General features: G+C 46.3%; 1 protein-coding gene across 7 annotated transcripts in view; it reads left to right on the top strand.

Moving 5' to 3' along the window:
* Positions 1 to 22,049, top strand: part of Max (MYC associated transcriptional regulator X) — a 39,605-nt gene that overhangs the window by 6,006 nt on the left and 11,550 nt on the right. For 2 of the 7 annotated variants that reach the window (XM_029484323.2, XM_029484322.2), the window contains 4 exons: positions 2,749 to 2,856; positions 15,844 to 15,967; positions 16,421 to 16,505; positions 17,181 to 18,262. In XM_029484323.2, coding sequence (XP_029340183.1) covers positions 15,929 to 15,967; positions 16,421 to 16,505; positions 17,181 to 17,368 — 312 coding nt within the window. In that variant the 5' untranslated portion in view covers positions 2,749 to 2,856; positions 15,844 to 15,928 and the 3' untranslated portion in view covers positions 17,369 to 18,262. Of the gene's footprint in view, positions 1 to 304; positions 469 to 2,748; positions 2,857 to 15,843; positions 15,968 to 16,420; positions 16,506 to 17,180; positions 18,263 to 22,049 lie in introns of those variants that run through there. The other 5 variants (XM_021178830.2, XM_021178829.2, XM_029484318.2 and 2 more) reach the window with 3 other exon arrangements.

Raw genomic sequence — 22,049 nt, 5'->3', positions numbered from 1 at the left:
TCTACTGCAGATCCTGTGTTACAGAGCAAGCAGTGTCCAGCATCTACTCCTGAGGATGTATAGGGGAGTCATTTGGGAACCTGTGACATAGCCCAAAAAGGCCTCTGTGATCTATTCCACAAGGGTACCACCGGTCCCAGTGTCAGCATGACCAGACACTTCTCGGTATAGGCAAGAGAGTGTACACTCATCTGAGTTGCTTTGTTCCGCTGTTGCTGTTGGTTGCTGTGCTGCTTTAAAAAGCTCCTGGGAGGATCTCCAGCACCTTAGGCAGAGGGTCTTTACCTGGTTTTTCTTTCCTCAGTTCTGAAAGCTTGACCTTTTGGGAAAGAGCTGTCAGCAAGAGAAGATGGCTAACAAGACAGTATAATAGCCTTCCCATTGGCCCATCACACAAAGCTAGGGGGTATCTGCTTCATCTTCAGCACAGAAATACTTTGCAGAGAGAACTCTCCGCCTTGTGTGAAGGTGTGTCAAGTTTTCCTATGCTCTGTAAGCACTGGAAATGTCACTTAATTCAGAGTTGCCTGGAATTAGGCATGTGAGTTGGGCATGTTTTTCACGTGTGCTTGCAAATGAGGCCAGGGGAGGGGAAAACAAGTCCATCCTTGTGGCTGTCTCTGTTTAGGCAGAACAGCCGAGGGTAGACATGGCAGGAGTGCTTGCTCTAAGACTCCCCCGTTCTGCTAGTTAAATTGGGTCTGGAACCACCACAGAAATTCCATCCACTGCTTGGAGAACAACAGTCCCCAGCCCAGGCTTTCTACCAGGCAGTGGCCTGCCGCCTTTCCTAGCCGAGCCAACTTCTAACTTGGCTGGCTCCCCAGATGAGAAGCCGAGATTTCTGCTCATGGTCTACAGCCAAGTTCACTACAGTCTTCCAACCAAACGACTTGTTGTCCATCTGAGTCCTTTCAGTGCTCAGCAAACGGGAGGGGGTGGTGCATCTTGTGGGATGATTTTGTTGTTTGGTTAAACTTAGCTCCTTGCTTGCAGCACAGGCCCACAGGAAACCAAGACCAACTTAGCTCTAACTGCTTGGGATTTTTAGGGTTCTCCCAAAAAGAAAACAGACAATTAGGATTTTATTTGTATTAACAGAAGGGATTGTGGGTAACTGGGGTCACTGCTTCCGTGCACAGCTCTTAAGCTGGGAGGAGGGCCAGGAGTCAGGGTGATTTAGTAGACAGGAGTATCTTGGACTGCTGCTGAAGACCAGTTGATTTGCATGTAAATAGACCATCTTGGAAATTAGAGTAAACACCAGAGGTCTAGTCCATGCCAAATGCTGGTCCTAGGTCTCTTGGGCTCCTCAGGTATAAGCTGTCTCACACTGCCGCTGGAGGGTGGCTGTAGTTATCTTGCCCAGTGATGTATAATATCCTCTAACCTCAGGTACCTGGTTTTTCAAGCTTAATTGTCCTTTCAGATTCCTTTTCTATTTTCCATATAACTAGTTGAGAAAATATTTTGCTTAACAGTGAACTGAGGTTTAAGAAGGGTTAACTTTACAAGTCCTTCAGGACAGTGGCTGTAATGGGGATTTGTAGACGATTAACAACTGTAGGTAGGCACCTAGGGATCAGGAGAAAAGTGCCGACCTCAGTGAGTCACAGACTTTAGAATTTGGTAGGAGAAGAATTTCAGGTCCTTTTCTTCTCATGGCTCTTGTCTGATTCTGTCTGACCATCTTTTCTAATACAAGGATTCTTTGGAAGCAGCATTTAACCTGGTTTTCTCTTGTTGCTGCATTTTCAAAATTCCTGGCGCTCTGGGCTTAGTGGCCAGGTCACTCTAATGTGTAGATAGGTTCTTTAGGCTAGCGTAGCCCAGCCTGCTCTAGTCAGGGTAAATACTCAGAGTGTGTGTGTCTATAATGCCTGAAGTGTAGGTGTGGTGAAGTTTTTGCTGAAATAGGTCCTTGTGTTCTGTTCAGAGGGAGATGAAGCGCCTTAGCACGGTGCCCTGCTCTCTTTCCTTTCCTGATTGGTTGGCAGTCCTGGCCCAACAGCTAGCTGAGTGCTTATAATTCCAAGCAGGAAAGGTTAAAGGCTGGTTAGGTTAGGGGATTTAGAAAACTGCCAAATGGGCCTGCCCTGCTGCAGGGGCCTGAGGGACTTTACCAAGAGCATGTAGGTGTCAGAAGGTCTGCTGCCCAAGAACTGCCTTTCTGGCTCAGTCTGTGTGAGAGGAAACTGAATGTAATTGGCAGTCTGTCAGCTCTGCCATAATGACCTCAGGTGCAGCTGTGTTTTCTAGAGGGTTGGGGCTCTCTTGTATGACTTGATAAGAGGATATACTAGTGACCTATCAGGAGGGCCTCAGGATAGTGGGTTTCCTGTGGACAGAATTCCCCAAGTCTCACGGTAGAGGTAACCATAGCTTATGAAGTGCCCGCTGGAGCTTCCCTTAGTAACATTCCAACCACAGACTGGCAGCTGCTCCATCGTGTAGGTTGGGGACACTCACTGGAGAGTCACTCTTTGTCCCTGAATAACTTTGATTTTCCTTGTGCATGAGCTGGAGTCATCGTGCTACTTTGGATGTTGTTCCTGTTGCAAGCCTTGCTCACCCTTTCTCCCCTTTAACAGAGCCTAATTCTGGAGACTCCTTCCTAACTACCCACCTCACTACAAATTTTCCCAGTCCACTTGCCAGGGACAGCGCTGACTGCACACACTTCCAGGCTTGGCCGCATCCACCTGTAAAGAAGTGCACTCCTGACATGCTCTTTCTTCACTCTCCTAGGCTGACAAGCGGGCTCACCATAATGCACTGGAACGAAAACGTAGGGACCACATCAAAGACAGCTTTCACAGTTTGCGGGACTCAGTCCCATCACTCCAAGGAGAGAAGGTGAGTTTATTGACAAAGCCAGTTGGCCCATCAGCAGCTTGGAACGAACTAGAACATCCCTTCTGTAAAGAAACACAGTCAAGTGGCATGGTCTCTCTCTTTTTTCTTTTCTTTTCTTTTTATTATTTATTTATTTATTTTTGATTCTTTGGAAGATCCCCACACATTCTTAATTATCTTTAGCAAAAGCAATGTCAGCTCTAACAGCTCTTGGCAGGACATCCCTTTCAGAGTTGGAGAGACTGTAGTCCATTACTTTTTTATTTGGTAGTACTGGGCATTGAACCCAGGGCCTTGTACATGCTAGGCAAATAAATTAGTCACTCATGACATTACTATAACTATATCCTGTACTATGTAACATGGTCCATAATTAGTTTGGGATCACTAAAGATTCTCCCAGGCCAGCAACACCCTAAACCTCTGTGGGAATTTCTCTTGTGCAGTCCAGCATTAGTACATACTTAGTGTAAATGAACACTTTGAAGCAGGTCTGTGAACCTGCCTGGGCACCAGTGATTTTCAGTTCTGACACATACTCTTCCCAACATATGTAAAGAGCATTGTAAGCTGTGGACCAAAAAAGCGAGACATGTTCATATGAGAGAATAAGCCAGCCACCCTCATCCTTCCTAGCGGCCTTGAAACTTGTATTTTCCCTGGAGAGGTAGGAGCCAGCTGTTCTAGCTTCAAAAACTGAAAGCTTGGAGCAAAAGCCTATGGGTTAGGGTCACTCCTTAGAATAAAGAAAAAAACATTTGTTTGCACAGTTATTTCCACCCTTGACACAGTGTAGCAACAGGCTGCTTTTTGTAGCCCCTTGGTCAGCTTGTTTGAAAGAGCCTCACTGTATAGTCAGACTGGCCTGAATTTGGGATTCAGCCCATCTTGCCTGTTAGCATTAAAAACAGTGTTTACTCTAGGTATACTCTAGGTATGCTCTGGTTCTCTGCTAAGTGTCCTGAATTTGCTCTGTTATCCAAGATTAAGTTTTTCATGTTTATAAAAAGTTGAAAAGCTATGTCTTCTATTTTGTCTATAATGTGGCCTTCTGTGTGGTTGAAGTATGGAGTAAGTCTAAGCTTACAGGAAAACACAAATAGGCCATGTGAATGCCGTATTACAAAGCCAGAATTTTGCTGTAGGTTAAGCCCACTTGGTATATACTTGATTTAATGGCCTTGAACCAAGGTACTTACCGGAATAACAGCATTCCTGAAAGCACCACAGGAAATCTTTATGACTGAGAGACGCACCCTCTGTGCAAGAGATTTATCTCTGATGCATACCTGACCTGTGGACACTTGGTGCTTATTCCGTATGCTACAGTATCAGCATCACTTAGTGAGCTTCTGGGCTAGAGCTGCCTTCATCTAAACCGCTCATGGAATGAGACGGGCTGAGATGTGCTTCTCAGAGGGAGGGCTGTGACACGCCCACTTCCCATGCCACATGAACTCCTGGGGTAAGCCAGGCAGGCAGGCTCACCCGAGGAGTTCTGAAGAGTGAAACCACTGAAAGTGTAGCTCACAAGCCTCAGCTGCAGAGCTTCCTTCCTTGGCCTCTTCCCTTGCTGTTACATTCTTCCTTAATGCCTTACAGGTTTACGATACTAGGTCCTCTTGCCGTGTTTCTTTGAGGAAGTTGAAATTTGACTTTGCTAGCTTACAGATGGGATGAGTAGTTTGTCATCCGTGGTCCTTTCACCTACTCCATTCAGCAAACATCCATGCAGGGTCTACACACACCAACCACTGTTCTTAACAAGAATGGATGTTTTATTTTAGCAAGGAAATAATAGAAATTAAATAATCACTAAAATAAGGAATTCTGGCTAGGCATGGTGATAACAGATAGCTTTAATCATAGCAATTGGAAGGCAAGTGAATCTTTTTAGTTTCAGGCTAGTCTGGACTACATATTAAGTTCCTGAATCGCCAGGACTCGGTATGCTTGCATGTGCATGTGCACGTGCTATGGAGGAGATTAAGGGGGACGATTGGTGGAACAGACAGATCCCATTGGCAAGATGGCCTTTGCGCAGATTTCATGGTTGTGAAGAACTGTTTGTCTGCCTCTGGGCATTCAAGGCAGGAGGAAGGCCAGTTGAGGAATCTTAAACAGGCCAGAATGGATAAGGAGTGGGTGAGAGGAGGATACCAGGCCCTGTGTTGTAATTTCTTGTGTTTGTATGTTTGTTGAGATGGGGTTTCTTGTATCTCTGGCTTTCCTGGAACCTACAGCATAGTTAAGACTGACCTTGAATTCCTCATCTTCTGCCTCCACTTCTTAAGTGCTAGGATTTGGTTTAGTCTTTTTTTTTTTTTTTTTTTTTTTTAATTTGGGAACAAGAACCAGATTTAATGAGACAGTCAACGGAGCCTTAACCTGCCAGTGTCAAGCTGCCATTCTTACTTCAGAGGCCTTCCTGTCCTGCTTGCTCTTAACTTTGTAAGTCATAAAGAGTCCTCTGCATGTGTGAAGGGCAGGACTTCTCATTATTCTTCCTTCCATCTGCCAGTAGGCTCACAGGTGCAGGGAGGCTTCAGGTCTGCAACCTTTCGGTCTCTCAGACTGACTTCTCACCAAATGTCGCAATCTTCTTAAAATGTCGTATTGGAACCAAAGGAAATTGACTCATTCTTGATTTGAATTGCAATGGTTAAGGTTGTGACATGTCAGTGGTCATGAAGTGAATGTCCGTGTGAGTTTTGGAGAGCTCAGCTCAGATTGTTGAAGGAAGGCCTTTGATCTGAGTCTCCTTTGATGTCAGCACCCTTATGTGCCAGGGGACTCTACAGTTAACATTGCAATTATGTGATATGTGTCCAAGCCTTTTTTAAGATTTTTGTTTATTTGTTAGGTTTGGTTTCTTTTCTCTTTCCCCTCCCCCCCCCGCCCCCCCCCAATCCCCACCACCACCAGGTTTGGTTTCTTGAGATAAAGTTTCATTCCGTGGCTCTCAAGCTGACTTGAATTCATAGTAATCTTCCTGTTTTAGGCTTCCATATATTCACTTGAAAAAGTGAAGCCTTTTTTTTGTTTTGTTTGTTTTTTTGGTTGTTTCTGTTCCATGTATGTGTGTGTGTGTGTGTTTTGTTTTTGTTTTGTTCTTCTGGTGTTGGGGAGTTCTGGTTTTTGAGACAGGGTCTTATTATGTAGTCCTGGCTTTCATGAAACTCACTATATAAGCCAGGCTGGCTTCAAACTCAAGATGAGATCTGCTTGCTTCTGCTTCCTAAGTGCTGGGACTAAAGGCATGGCCACCAAGCGTGGCTTTGTGTGTGCGTGTCTTTAAATAATGAAAGAAATGAGTTTCATCTTGAACATTATATTACATTTTACTTTGTTCTTATTTATTTTTGAGACAGGGTCTCAATATGTAGCCATGGCTGTCCTGGGACCTTACTATATAAATCAGGCTGGCCTTGAAATCACTAAGATGCCTCTGTCTTTGCTTTTTTCTTTTTCCTAAAATACAGAAGGAAAAATTCATATGGATTCAATTGGATCCTAACCTGGGAAGAAAAAATGGTCTTTTAAAAATTTAATGTAGAGTTTTGTATAGCATGATTAGAATTCATAATTGTGCTTAAGCCTCAAGTGCTTAGCCTGCAGTCCTGAGCCACTATCTCACAAGGAGAAACATGTTATTTGTTTATTTACTTTTGAGAGAGGGTCTCCTGCTGAGGCCTAGGTAGTGTTCGTTGACATAGAACTTAAAGTGATTTTTCTGCCTCAGCCTTCTAAATATTGGAATGACATGACATGTGTCACTATGCACGTCTGGCAAGAAAGAAAACTTGAAAATAAGACACAAACTCCATTTATTTCTTGCTTCTTGTATTTGTATGATAAAATAAGCATCATAAAGAATGCCTGTCTTCTCTAACTCCTGTAACCTAGCACTTGGGAGTTTGTGGGAGGTTAACTATAAACTTGGGGTGCTGTTCTTACAGGGTTCAATTCCCATCATCCACATGGTGATTCACAGCCTTCTATAGCTCCAGTTCCAAGAGACTGACCCCTCGTGAATTTCTTTAAAAAGAAAGACAAACAGAAAAGACCAGTGATCTAGGAGTGGCACTGAACACCTGTAGTCCCAGTACTTAGGAGATAGAGGCAGGAGGACCAAAAGTTGAGTGTCAGCAACCGTGAGGTAGGCCAGCCTGGGCTGTGTGAAGTCCTGTCTCAAAGACAGCTCTTTTTTTTTTGAGGTGCTGACTATTGTTGGGCAATCACTGTTGTTGTTCCTCTTATCAGAAATGAGGGGCCTGTTCAAGGTCATGACCCAGTCTATAGCAGAACAGGACTTAGAACCGGGACAGCTGAGTTCCTTATTTCTACAGTATTGGATGATAAGCAGTCTGGGGGTATTGTAATCCAGCCTGTATAGTTGGGCAGGCATGCATCACTCAAAAGACTGAGGCAAGCAGAGTGCCACAGGTCTGAAGCCTGCCTAGGCTAGCAGTGGCCTATCTCAAGGATACCAAGTCCCCCTCTGCCCATGCTAGCAACCATACTTAATACAGTAGGGTTCACAAAAAGGAAAAAATAAAAAGATGTGAAAGTAGAGGTTGACATACTGAGGAAGAGGGGTTCAGTGGAAAGGGTGGGGACGGTAATGTGGGAAATAAGATCAAAATTCATTATATATATGTTTGAAATTACAACAACAAAGAAAATGTAGCTTAAGTATTTAAGTCTTGTCATTTCCTGGGAGCTTTCTTGAGATAGCTCCGTTAATCTTAGCAGTATGTAAGTTACTATGAAAATACTCGTCTAAAGTGGTTTATTCAGGGCACCCCAGAAAGCTGAGCTGAGGGTCACTTAGAGTCTGGATTCTTTCTGACTTCACATCTCTCCACTCAGCCCTAGAAAGTGGTTCATTCCAGTCAGTGGTCATTCAGATTTGTCATCAGTCCTGGGGTGGGGAGTGGATCTTCATACTCTGTTGTGTTAAGGTATTGTTTTCTCTTGAAGTTTTTGGTTTTCTCTTGTAGTATTTCAATTGAAGGTGTACTTTTGAGGATTGTTGTCTGTGCTGTGCCACCAATAGGACCCTCAAGTCAGGGACCCTGTTTCTCAGGCCCCGTGGTGGAGCTCTGTTGTGGTTCTAGGATCTAAGAGATGCCTCTTTAGTGTAGATGCCCTAAAGCTAAACAGCTCATCCTAGCCACACTGCATACATCATCTGGGCTGTTGGCAGATTGTCTTTGAATTGAATATAAACCATAGCCCTGTTCATTTCACCTCATCTATTAGAGTATCGGCTTCTGTTAATTCCTTATGAACTGTTTCTGTGTCGTACCTCCAAGGTCTTCTCATGACCAGTGGTAAGGATTCAGCATTGCTTGCCTGCTTTTCTCTTCTTAATAACCCTTGCATCATGGAAGAGTATGTCCACTTAGTCTATTTGTCCAGAAATGCCGGCTTCTCTGAGGTCCTCCTCAAGGTCAGACTCTAGCCTCAAGATGCAGATAATGTCTGACTCTAGGGCTTGTCAAAGCATTATCTCCTACTTGCATTCTGCCTTTGCCAGCCTCCAGTCCTCTCTGGTCCTTAAGATGCTCTTGTTCCAGTGGCTCCATGGGTTCTCCTATCTGGAGCGGTTACCAGGCCTGGCCCTGGTTAGCTTTCCCAGTCAGCTGGGATCTGTTCCTAAGCGTAATTCTATAACTAAAGGTAATGCTGCTTGAGGAGCACCCCCACTCCTCAGAGCCAGGGGCGGGCTCACCCTGGGGAGGACCAGGAGACTTAGCACCGTTCTCGCTTCCTGAGATTGAGAAAGGTAGAGTCGGACCCAGATCTTCCCTTTAACATCACTCTTTCTTTTTTGTATTTGGACAAAATTGCAAAAACTTTAGAAAAATGGGAAGAAAAACAAAACAAAACAGGTCTCTGTCTTTCTCTAGCACAGCTACAGCTTCCATTTGTCCTAAGATTCTTTGATAGTCACTGTCTGGTAAACATTTAATATGAACCACAAATATATCTAAGTACAGTTAACCTTTATAGAAGATACTACTAAAACCTAAGCAGTGCGGTCTGGAACAGGCCCAGTGGGTAAAGCAGCAGTGTGAGCTTGAGGTGCTGAGCTGGATCCAGGAGCCATGTACAACTATAAACAGTAACACAGGTCTGCAGTCCTTGTACTCCAACTGGAGATGAGAGGCCATGAATGTGAGGGTGAAGGGCAGGCAAGAGAGAGGTTGAGAGTGGGGGACAATGTCACTATATTTTAATTGTTAAAAATAAAATTTAAAAATTTAAAGCAATGGACTAAAATATACAATTTCTGTATTCAGAATTATTTAATACCATTTTTTGTTTGCACTGCCCTTTTTCTCTTTTAGAGAGAAGGGTGGGGGCTGGGGTGGTTGTGTTGTTTGTTTTGTTTTGTTTTGTTTTTAAGACAGGGTCTCAGTCAAGCTGTCCTCAAACTATGCTGTGTAGCTGAGATTAGACTTGAACTCCTGATCCTCCTGCCTCCAGTCTCCACAGCGCTGGAATTACAGGGGTGTCCCACCATGCCTGGCCCCTATTTATTTATTTTACTAAGTATTAAAAATATCACACACACACACTTGTGGTCACTGCAGTTCAGACTGATTGTGTGTGAGCTCTGTGGCTAATGTGGGATCACACTGAGTAGTGTAGTAAACTTCACTCCCAATGTTGCCCTTCAGTTTAATGTGACTGAAATGGTTGCCACCTTAAAGTAAATGTCAGACTTGTCTCATTTTTCTCCACTATAACCCATTTTTAAAAATTTTAACCCAGAGACTGTAGATGGTACTCCATAGGTGGAGAGCTTGCCTAACATGCCCGACATTCTGGGTTCCTTCCCCAGCATGGTATGGTGGTGTGTACCAGGGTAAGCCTCAGTTGGATGTGTTTGAGGCTATCCTGGGCTACATGAGAATCCCCACTCCTCATGCATAGAGTTGATAACCTCTAAGAAGCACGGACACCTGTTGCTCTGCTCTGGTCTAGGCGTATTGCTGTGGGTAAAGTGTTAATTGCTTGCTTCATTTACAGGCCTTAGTTTCCCCCAAAGATGAATCATTCATGTTCAGCCATTGGGCTGCTTCTGTCGACCAGTTTGGGGTTTGTACACATCTTACATTTATAACTAAAGTCGTGATGACCGGCATGGTGTATCTGGCCATTCCCAAATACAGAGCACCTCTCAGGTGCTAAGTGAAGGCTGCTAGCCACTGGCTGTGCTCTGTGCTGCAAAGATACTTCCAGGAAGATGGCTTCCATGTCATTCTCTCTTGTGTGCTTTCTGGAGTCTTTACCTAGAGTTTGACTGTCTCTCAGTTTCAACATCACTGGGCCTTAGAGGAAGACTAACTTAGTAGACAAGAAACTAGTAATTGCTTTAAAATTTTATTTATTACCTTTGAAGGTAAATGCATGTTGTTCTGTAGATCTGTTTCCTCTTGAGGAAACTATGTGCTGTACTTGTTCTTCATGGGCTGTTTGGTGGGAAGTGCTGCGCCTTCTCTAAGGGTCCCAACTGCATAGTTAGCCCTTAAGGTTTGAAAAGAATCTTTGCAGACTCTGCCGCACCACAGTCAGCCAGGTCTGTCAAGAGCCTGGAAGCATGAAGCCTTTAAGAAATGGCACAGACTGCTGCTCCCTTGCCCCCACTGATGGGTTCCATTTTAGAGTGAACTACTTAGAGGGCACTGACATTTGTTGTGCACATTTGTAAATTTTCATTTCCAGAAAGTAGCTTATTCAACAGAAATGTACACCAGATTTGCCTGCCCCCTCCCCCACCTAAGGTTCCTCAAGGCAGGGACTTACTTTGTAAACCAGCCTGGCCTTGAGCTCACCATTCTTCCTCTGCCTTTCGAATATTGGCATTATAGCAAATGTAATGGCCCGTCATGGCCAGTCATGGCCAGCGTGCATCTGACTGGGACTAGGGATGAGTATAGCTGCTGGGCTTTAGGCCCTCTGGGAAGGGCAGAGGTGCTCCTGATGTTAATGATCTAGGCCTACTATGCTCTACCTTGCCTCTTACCTCTATTGTCTAAACCAATTTGGCTTTTTATATAAAAACAGGTAAAGTGTGATAAGATAGAGAAGTAGAGATGTAGGGCTTTTGCTCTAACTTGTGTTGGGCGGCAGGTGGTAGCCGGAGGAAGACAGTGTTTGGAAGTTGGTTCTCTTACTGAGTTCCACCCACTGTGCCGCCTCACTAGCCCTGTCAGAAGGCTGCTGAGAATCACTGTCTTAAAGGGGACTTACTAGCCTTGACATGTCTGTGTTGATGAACCTCGGGAATCACATGAGCCTTGAGATTGTAGTGAGAATCAGCTTCTTTTGAAGCCTTTGAGTCCTTTTGTGAAATTTCTGCCAAGACACATGAATAGGTTGCTGTTTTTAGAGAAAGGCATGTAGCTCTAGATACGATTGACCTTCCCTCGGGCCACCTGCTGTCAAACCTGGAGTCCTCTCCATTCTACCTTGTATTTTTCCCCCTTTCTGAGTTTCTTAAGAGGCAGGGAAGCCAGCAGCGCTATGGGAGTTGACTCTTCAGGTTCTGTCTCACCCAGCATTTCTTCTCTAGTAGGAGCCTGTTTAGTTCTCACCTGTGGGAAACTGTTCTCTGATGTTGTTACTATTACAAGCTGGTGGTGCTTGTTACTGCTTGTGTGATTTTGTGTCTCACTTTTTAACCAAAAAGACTGGTCTTCAGCCATTGCTTTTCTGCCCAGGCCTGTGCCTGTGTGGAAGTGGCTCACCATCGGGCCTTGACTCTACTTTGAGGAAACCACCTTCACTGGGGTTATCCTTGAAGGCAGATCAGTGGTTCTCCCCAAGGCCTGTCCTCATCTTTGGTTTTTCTCTCCATGGTAACTCTGTCTCTGAAAAAGTTCTCTTGACCTTTAAAATTAGTTCTACAACTGCCTTTGTTCCTAAAATAAGAGTGTCCTGAGACTTAGGTCAGATTCTGACTATTGCCTACACGGTAACTAATGTCTGTTAGACACAGGTTTGTGCGTCCGTTTCCCACACAGAAGGGTGTGGAGTGCCTGGCCCCCAGACTCTGTGTGAGCTGCTGCTGTTCCTTCTTAGTCCTGTGTGTAAACACGGGTTTGCAAGAAGAACTGGTAAGGCTGCCCCGCATCTACCTTGACTCTCCATGCTGCTCCGTGTATGTATAGAATAGCTAACCTTCTTAGTCCCTGCAGCCACAATTTGTCCTGCCCCACAACTCTGTCCCGCCTGTTCAGAAGAGGCATGTCTACTCAGAATTAGTGGATTCTAAACATCAAAAACCAAACAGGAGAAACAGTCACCCATGTGCTTACTAAGCAATGGTTGATCTGCGGACACATTGACTTACCAGGTTCATGTGGTCACAGGACTCACGTGAACATTGTCAGTTGACTCAGCTGACTGAGAGCCTTTTCAGAAAACAGAAACTGAAAACCCAGGTCCATTCCATAGTCCGTGCCATAATCCCAGAACCTTTATGTTTATTGTACGAGTGCTATGAACTCATAAGGCTTGGGACGGGCCCTCCACATGCATACGGTTGTGGCTGCTTCTGTAGTCTTGTGGTTTGAAGGATGAGGGGCATTGATTGCAGAAGAGTCTGGCATTTTCTGACTTTAATCTTTTGTTTCTCTTCCCTGGAGTGGATGGAAATATATTTTGTGGCATCCTGTATCGTGTGTGTGTGTGTGTTAACTTTTTAAACTTCTTGAGTATACTAAAAAGGATAAAATAAAGTAAACCTGAACATTTTTGGGGATTGTTGATTGGCCAGGGGCAGCCTGCCCACGTGACCAAGAGCACTTCTGCTTTTAGCAGGATCTGGAGGAAGGGCTGTATTGTGTTTAGCCTTAGGGATGCTTTGAACACTGGGTTTAAAAGTCAGCTGGCTGCAGTGGTGCACACCTTTGATCCCAGCACTCAGGAGGCAGAGGCAGTGGAGGCCAGCCTGGTCTACAGAGTGAATTCCAGGACAGCCAGGGCTACACAGTAGTAAGACCTCATCTCAACATTTTTTTAAAAAATTAAACAGAACAGACCCATATTCTTTGAGGACCTCCTATTCCCAAAGCATTGCTCTGAGCCTTTATAATTCCGTCTTCACTGAAGACTACTGTGAGTGAAACTGCTGTCACCTAGAGGTCCATGGTCACTCTCTGGCTTGCTGTGCTCGCCTCTCACTTTACCTCTGGGTACTGGGTACTTTTGTGGTTTCAGTTGTAAGTACCTGAAAGAGAGACTGGGAGAGCACAGGCCTGTTCAGCAGCATCAGCACCAGCCATCTCAAGCATTCTCGTTTCCAGAGTCTGCTTGTCTCCCCTGTCCCAGATGCACATGCTTGGTTAAGTACTAAGGCTGCCTTCTGGGAACTGTTAGGAAAATACCTTTAAAATAGGCAAGTTTAAAAAAAGACTGTACACTTATTTTTAATCCCAGCACTTGGACTGAATTAGGAAGATCACAGTTTCAGAGTAGATCTGGTCTCAGTAAGTGAGACTGGGGTATAAATGTGCACAGAGATTTATTTGTCAGGGATGGAGAAGGTAGAGGACTTGTAGTCAGGAAGGAGCAGCTGTGGGCAAGAATGTCTATGGGACGAATGGAGAATACAACTCTGTCATGTGAGCACACTGTCACTGTCTTCAGACACACCAGGAGAGGGCATCAGATCTCATTACAGATGGTTGTGAGCCACCCCGTGGTTGCTGGGAATTGAACTCAGGACCTCTGGAAGAGCATGCAGTCAGTGCTCCTAACCACTGAGCCTTCTCTCCAGACCAACTCCATCTTCTGAACCCCCACCTTGCCACCTGCCATTCTCTGCTAAACAGCTTCGTTGACATTTCTGTCAAAGGGGCAAGATATTTTTATTAGTCCCTACTAATTATGCGTTCCCTTCCCATTTTTGCCAACTCTGCCTTCAGAAGGCTCTTTGGCCAGGCAGGCAGTGGTGGCGCACGCCTCCCAGCACTCAGGAGGCAGAGGCAGGCGGATTTCTGAGTTTGAGGCCAGCCTGGTCTACAGAGTGATTTTCAGGACAGCCAGGGCTACACAGAGAAACCCTGTCTCAAAAACCAAAAAAAAAAAAAAAAAAAAAAAAAGCTCTTTGACTGCACTTACACAGGGTGACCACTCAGCTGAAAAAACCCATCCAGCTTCCCCCCGCCCCGCGCCCCATGCCCTCGTATTGCTCTGCCCTTGGTCTAACACAGTTAATTCACTGCTTCATGTGGGGCATCAGCAGTGTGCAGCACTAAGGCCATTGTCTACCGCACGGTGGGTTGTCACTCCCTGAAGCTGCCTGTTGAGTGACATTTATAATCTGTTAGTCAGTGCACTTGTCAGCATTGCCTGTGGCTTGTCTGCATCGAGATAATGCTTATCTTCTCACTAGGCAGTAAGTAAGCTTATGGGTAAAGAAGCTGTGACTAATATATTGTTTCCCCACACTGTGCCTTGTATATAAATCTTACCAGATAAATGATTGAATATGAATGATCTCTTGAGCAGATCACTTTGAGGGCACTATGAGAAGAAAGCCTGGAAAGTGTAATGTTTCCAAAGACTGGTAGAAGTTCAGGCCTTGTACACCTCACTCCATCTGTCCTAAGGTCTGTAAGTTGATCATTAGGATTTTTTTAGTATGAGTAAATGGAGATTTGCTAGTTTGAAGACTGGTGTGTTCTTTGCCTTCCCCTCACTTTTTTCTGGTTGTTTTGGAGCACTAGGCTGAGAAGCAGAATTGTCAATAATGACCCTTTTGAGGGCAAAGCTTTTGAGTGTTCAGACTCTGGAAGGAGCACTAGATGTAGGGCCACTCTGCTGCCCTGCCTTGAGCGTATATGTGTAGCAGTTGATGTGTAGAGTTGGTGCCCTGCCTCTAACTCTGGCCAGGTATGTAGCCTGTTAGAAATCTTCCAACAAGTGTGATGGATGCTAGGAGCATAGTGAACAATAACCTGTTGCTGCTTTGTTGACTTATTTATTAACGTGGTCCCCTGGTGAGCCAGGCCCACATGCCTGCTATAATTGTAGAGGTGTGGCTGTTTCCTGGGATGTCTCAATTACTTGTCCTTCCGGTGTTGACATCAAGTACTTACAGCTTTCATGCTAATCTCTTTAGACAGGAGGCAAAAATGGTAATACAATAGCAGTGTTGTCCAGTTGAGCCTCCTTACCAATAGTCTAAGGGTTTGATGAGGTCTTAAGACCATGATGGAAAAAAATGTACCCACTTTCATTCCAAGCCAGGTCTACTCCAGCCCTTGATCTTGTCATCCTGAACAGCCTGTCCTAGCAGAGTCTTTGTGGCCTGAGCTTTTCTTTCATTATTTCAGATGCAGTTGAGCTGTGTCTAGTATATACAAATCCCTGGGTTTAATCCAGAGCACCATATACAACTGGGAGTAGTTATCCCGACACTTGAAAGCTGGAGTGGCATACTCAGCTACATAGTGAGTTCAAGACCAGCCTGTCTCAGGCATTGGCAAGCTGAAGACTTTAAAGAGCCAGAGGGTTTAGAGAGGGTTTAGATTACAGCTCATGGCTGTAATCCCAATACTTGGGAGACCTGCTTGCCTGGCCTTAAAACCCTGTTTCAAATAAATAAAAGCTATAAGAAAAAATCCAGAGAGGGGCTGAGAGGAGTACAAGTTGAAGAGTCATACAGACTCCAAGCCCAGGCCATCTACAGACTAGCTGGTGGTTTTAAATAATTGAGTGTGGCTCTCTGAGACCTGGGTTCCTGGTAGAGTTCCTGAGACTCCATGTAGGTTCTGTGAGTTGCTTGACACTTTGGGATAAAGACCATAGCTAGCCTTTACTTTTTTACTCAGCCTTTTCCATCATGGCCACCCTCCTGTTTCCTTTCTTTCCCTCATGCTGTTGCCGGAGAAGGGCATGGTTCTCCTGCTATGCAGACTTGGTCTTTATTTTGTTCTGTGTTTGTTTTTTCTCATATTGCATCAGGCATCCCGGGCCCAAATCCTAGACAAAGCAACAGAGTATATCCAGTATATGCGAAGGAAAAACCATACGCACCAGCAAGACATTGATGACCTCAAGCGGCAGAATGCTCTTCTGGAGCAACAAGGTGAGCAACCAAGCTCATGGGGCAACTGGCCCTGCTGTGCCCCGCCAGGCGGGGGCTTCCACACCTGGGCTTCCGTCAAAGCTAGAGGACTATGCCTCAGAAGCAACCTCAGCCTGGCTCTGCAGGCCTTGAAGTTGAGTGTTAGAGCCTCCAGTGAGGAGATGGAGGAGCTAGGGGATTGGACATCCAAAGGCTTGTATCTTTTCTGGCCTGACCTCTCCCTTTCTCGGGGCTCAGGTTCTCTGCCTACAGTAAGGGTCACATCTGGTGTCAGGTATCTGAACAGAGCTGTGAGGTCCTTGCTGTAGAATGTGCCATGTAAGTACCAGATTCTCCAGGAGTTCAGGGACAGTGAGCCCTCCCCATTGTCAATAGTAGTCCAATCAGGGCAGCCTATGGGCCAGGCCCCTGCTGTTCTCCAATGCTCACACCCGCCTTTTCCTACAACCACAGGGGAAAGCGAGAGCTGATCAAGTTCTTTGTTCCTGGGGAATTCACTTCTCTTCCTCCCTCATGGAAGATGCAAGTAAAAGGAAATGCAAGTAACCGCCTGGGTTAGAACATCTCACATAAAATAACATGAAGGGTGACCCTCCAGGCTCGGGCCGAGCTCAACCAAGGGATGGGTAGTGGGCGGCGGCAGCGGGTTGGATGATGGGCCAAGCAGCCTGCATGTAGGGGTGTCTGTTGAAAGGCCCAGGTGTTTTGTGTGTATTGGTGACTTGCTTCCAAGTGTCCAGCTTGTCATTCCAAGTGGATTTTGTTCATGAGAGCCAACCAAAAGTTTTCTTTGACCCAATCTATTGTGTCATCCTTTCCTGCTATCATTGGGCCTTCACACCTTCATGGAGCCTAGCTTTGCTAGGCTAGCTTCTTCTCTGTCATTGCATTGCTCAGTCCAACAGGGAACTCTTGCTCTGGTCTCTATGCTGGGTCCATGGCAGGACGGTGTCTCATCACAAGCCTTCTCTTCAGGGTGGTATGGCTGTGGCTGGCCATGTCTGCTGGGCCCCCAAGCCCATCTGGGAAAGGAAAAGGGGGAACGGAAGTGTGCAGGTGGAACAGCCACCGGAAGGGAATGACTTCTGAGCCACCCTGTGCCTTGGGGTCCAGCAAGCAAACCCTTAGGAAGAACAGGCTGGACCCTGAGTCTGAGACTTGGTTGCTCCGGATCTCCAGAAGGTGGTAACATGCTCCCTTGGTTGCCTTTTAGTCCGTGCACTGGAGAAGGCAAGATCAAGTGCCCAACTGCAGACCAACTATCCCTCCTCAGACAACAGCCTCTACACCAACGCCAAGGGCGGCACCATCTCTGCCTTCGATGGGGGTTCAGACTCCAGCTCAGAGTCCGAGCCTGAAGAGCCCCAGAGCAGGAAGAAACTCCGGATGGAGGCCAGCTAAGCCATGCGGGGCAGGCCAGCAATAAAACTGTCGACTCTCTCGTCACGTCCTCCTTCTGTTCATCATTAGAACCCTCAGAACCATTGAGAAGACTCTTTATTTTCCTTTTCTCTTTATTAATTGTTATTTTTGCATAGAAGCTCTTGGACAACAGCTCTCACCCCTTCCCTGTGTCCACTATTTTTAAATGTATTCCCTTCAGGGGTTCCTGTCCCCACCAGAAATTTTAAACCAAAACACCCCAACTTGGCAGCTCTTTCTGTGGAGGACAGACGGCCGGCCAGACCTCTTGAGTACACGGTGTCCTGCCCACCCTACCAGCTCCTCCAGCCCTCAGAGCACGTGCCTGGAGGACGCCTGCTCTGCTAGGCTCTCCTCCCAGTCCTCCCTCACCTCTGTTTGGTGGACTTTGTGAATCTCTGAACTGTTCTGCTTTGACAAGAAGACCAGATTGGAGTAATCAGAACTCACTCCCTCTCCTTTGTAAGGATTATTTTTTTGGAAAAGCTGTCTCTCCTGTTGAAAGACGGGATTCTTGAAGAAGCTTGTGTGGTAGAAAGGAAAGTGGGGACAGATTTGCAGCACCCTTGGCACAGTCGGTCACTTCGGCTGTTTAAGCCTGAAGACCCAGCCTTCCAGAAGGCCACGGGACGCTGGTATGTATGTATAGGAGGCGGCGGCAGTGAAAGGATCGGCTCTCAGGAGTGGGGGTGGCTATGTGGGTGGGGCTGGGAGGGAGTTTTAGGTGGGGTTGAGGTTTTGTATTAAGGGCCAGTGATGATGTTTTGATATTTATTTCCTGCTACTGAAATTTGAATCTGAATGAAATGCCCCCTATTTCTGATGATGTCGATATTGTAAAGCGACAGATTCATAAAGTAATGATCAAATCTTCATTTCTTTCTGTGTGTGTTTCTAAGAAATAGAGCCAACTATTTTGTATGTAAATACCAAGAGCGACTTACCTGGTACTAAACCCACAGCCCAGTCCAGCCTCCCGTCCTCCTGTCCTGGAACTTGTCGCCACTGTGTGATCCAGTCCTGGCTCTGCTGTGGCCAGCAGATCCCAGTAAAGGGTTTCTCGTCTCGATGCTTCATTTCTTTGTCTTTTTCCTACTCTGTTGCCGGCATTTGCTGATTTCTAGTGTATACTTTGTAGTCTCAGTCGGTGTTGATTCCATTCCATGGAAATAAAAAGTATGTTGTACATACTGCCCAAGAATTGTCCTGCAAGTTAAGGCTTTCCCCTTTACTATAAGAATATAAATAAAAACTTATTTTATCCTTCCTGGTAGTGGTGTCTTCTTAACCCTGCAATGGCCAAGGTAGTTGAGGGAAGATCCTTTCGGAAGCTACTGGGCCTCTGGAAACTTGAAAGAGAAGCAGTGATCTCTTGCTGGAGCCTACAGAGCCAAGAGCAGCTGTAGGCAGACCTGTTTCTTCCGTGTCTCTCGGCCTAAAAGAGTGGTTAGGTGAGTGGCAGAAAGCAAGCGCCATTGAGGGAGCTGTGGCAGCAGTTCCTGCTAACCAGGTGCTCTCTAGAGGAACGGCTGGCTCGGAGCTAAGACGCTCCTTCTCCCAGTAATGAGTGTCTAGTGTAAAAGGTGGCTGGCTGGTAGTATTATTGGCCAGGGCTTTTCAGTTTCTAGAACATTCAGTTATAAAGAGAAAACAAGAGCTGCCAAAGACTGGAAGTCAAAAAAGGTCTATAACAGCATCAAGTTAACTACTGTGAAGCCAACTCTAACCTGAAGCTTTGACCATTGATGGAAAGGATTTCCAGCCAGAAACCACCTACATTTGGTCTTCCAGTCTGGCTGACCGGAAGTACTGCTCTCATAGACCAAGGGAAGAAATGAAGTCAGGTAAGTTCTTTGTTTTCTATGGCAGAGAGGGCTGGGGTTTCATTCCCTTGACGTCCGTCTTTAGTGTCTTCTTAAATGGACACTGGTAGGTAGGTAGGTCATGTTTGTCCAGGAAGCAGATAGTTCCTCAACCTCACGAGCTGTGGGGCACGAAGCAGAGTCCCTGAAGGCCCTCCTGGCCGAGGCAGAGGGCGGGCTGAGATGAGGCGTGGGCATAAGACTTGCGTGTCAGCATGTCGTCTCAGCATCCTTAGGGCACTGCACACTGGCTTGGTCAGAACAGATGTCAGGGACGATCTGCCAGTGGAGCCAGCTGGCGAGCTGGTGAGTGAGGAAAGTTAGGCACCCAGCGGGTTGGCTGGTGGGACATCTTAGGTACAGGGCCCTGGCTCCAAGATGGGTATGGGACAAGGGTTGAATTTAGGCTTCCGTCGAATCCATACACTAGTTGGATGTAAAGAGGTGCAGTGTCTAGCCGGGCTGTCTAGGGAAATCTATACTACCTGATACAACAGGTGGTGGAGGACTGAAGGTGCCGTGGGCAGTATTGACTGGGCAGGAAGGGACTGGGGCAGAGGGTGCTTTGCAGAAAAGGACAAGCAAAGGAAGCAAAAGGCACAGCTCGGTCTCCTTTGGCATGAGTATCTAGAACACGTGGCGTGGCCCAGTGATGTGGATCTTTGTTTCTGTTATTACGGTGGGTCTCCTGCCCAGAGCCCAGCTTACCTTTTGGTTTCCTGTTTGCTTGGTCACTGCAGCAGGTAACTTCCCTTAGGGACCTGTTGAAACTCACAGCTTCCTTGCAGCAGCGAGCTTGGGATGACAACTTTTGCAATTGCCCCAAGCATGGGGTGTTTAAAAATGGCCTGGTTCCTCTTCTGTGCGTGCTTTTCTGACATGCCAGTCCCCTCGCAGAGTATCAAACATCTGCTAGGCTCACAGAGCTGTCAGGGTTTGTTTGGTCTTGTTACATGCTCTTACTATGTAGGCCATGCTAGCTTGGAACTCACTAGGTAGCCAAAATTGAATTTGAGATTCCTCCTGCCTCAGTCTCCCTCTTGCTGGGATTTTACGTGTGTGCCACCACACCCGAGAGCTGTCAGCTGAGACAGGTTTAAGGAACAAAACTGAGTGGGGTGGCAAGAGTTAGAGATGTGAACTAGGACTCAAGCAGAATTCTGTTTGCAAAAATGAGAGTTTTTTTAATGCCTAGACTCTGGAGTCAGACTGCCTGGATTTCATAGCTTATCTTTCATAAAGTCATTTCCCTTAGCTTCAGCATCCTCATCTCTAGAATGAGGTTCATAATGGCCATAGCTATATAAGGCGGCTGTGTGTATACATGAGGTAATGTGACCAGTGACAGGTGCAAGATAGGCAGTGCTAGCAAGTCCCACACAAGCCCCAAAGTGAGAGTTGTCCTCTGTGTCTCCCGGATGCTTCTCACACCTGCTCTACCCTAACAGGTCTCAGTGACCAAAGAGCAGGGGTCCCAGGTCCAGACTAGCAGGTTCTTTAACACTGAAGAAGTTCCCACAGAGGCATTAGTCAGCCTTTCTCTGCAAACTAGGGTAGTGACTGTTCTGGACACCATTGGAGACCTGGGAAAATTGCACAGAAGCCCCAGTAGGTCAGGCTGATCCCAGGAGTGCTTGTGCAAGGGACTCCATGGCTCTAGCCTTTCTAACCTATAGCACCTCTGGCTCAGCAGCTGGAGTTAGTTTCACAAGTGGTCCTTGGGTCACCCAGGTTTGGCTCCTAAGAAGCAAGTTGCTGGAGCAGGTGAGGTGTAGTTGGGTTGATCTGCTAATGTGCATCTGAGGTCTGCTAGCTTGGAGTGTGGAAGTGGCTTGCCCTGCCATTCATTGCACCTGCTCCAATGGGGCTCCAAGACTCCAAGACTACCCATTACCTTTCTCAGATGTCCCTTGCAGATAACCTGCTCTCGTGACACATTGGTTAGGTTACCATATGATCCTGTTGGAGCAGTTCTTTCTCAGGCCTCTTCGAGCCTGTTCTCAGCTCCAGGGACACAAAACTCCAGACTCTTTGTTCAACAGTTTCTCTAGGCCAAGAGCAGACCCAAGTGGGAACAAGGTTTGCCAGCCTCTATGCTGCAAGGTGGAGATTAGGGGCGGGGTTACCGTACTAGTTAGCCCCTTAGGATAAAACAACAAGTTTCTGGGATGGTCGTGCATTGCCTATACTACCCCAACACTTGGGAGACACAGCGAAAAAGGTCTTTATTTCAAGGCCAGCCTGTGTTGCACAGTGAGGCCCTGCATGAGCAAACATGGTTTTTAACTACCATGCTGTGGCTTGACTGCAGTGCACTACAGTGATTGATTCCTTCCCCCACCATCACCTTGTGGTTCAGTGTCATGGCTCTGGCGCTTCTTCACTGGGACTGACCTGTGCTGGTGTAGCTGAGGCCTGTTGCTGCAAAAACAACTCCCATCTCAAAGAGGATAGAGTTTATTCCGGAGCCAAATGTAAATGGTGTGGTGGTGGGCTAGAAACCGTGATTTAGATCACCCCAAATTCCTAGTTTGGAATGTTCTAGTGTGGAGAGTCTCATGAACTTTTTTTGTAAGAACAGAACAGAATGCCATAAATTAAGGCACTTGAAAATACATTGGTGGGGAAATCAGAAAAGCAGGTTAAAGCACAATGGGGAGAACTGATGAAGGCCTCGGATACTATCAGACTGGTGGGGACTGGAGTCTTACACATTCCAAGGGAATGCTTCCTGTTCATTGAGTGTTACATCTAAAACAGAAGTAGGAAAGGAATGACTAGGGGCTCTAAAGTGAGCC

The sequence above is a fragment of the Mus caroli genome, unplaced genomic scaffold, assembly GCF_978045245.1.
Source record: "Mus caroli unplaced genomic scaffold, Mus_caroli_1 scaffold_14, whole genome shotgun sequence".
Taxonomy (NCBI): domain Eukaryota; kingdom Metazoa; phylum Chordata; class Mammalia; order Rodentia; family Muridae; genus Mus; species Mus caroli.
The sequence above is the reverse complement of the archived record's forward strand: the minus strand, read 5'-3'. Positions and strand labels throughout refer to the sequence as shown.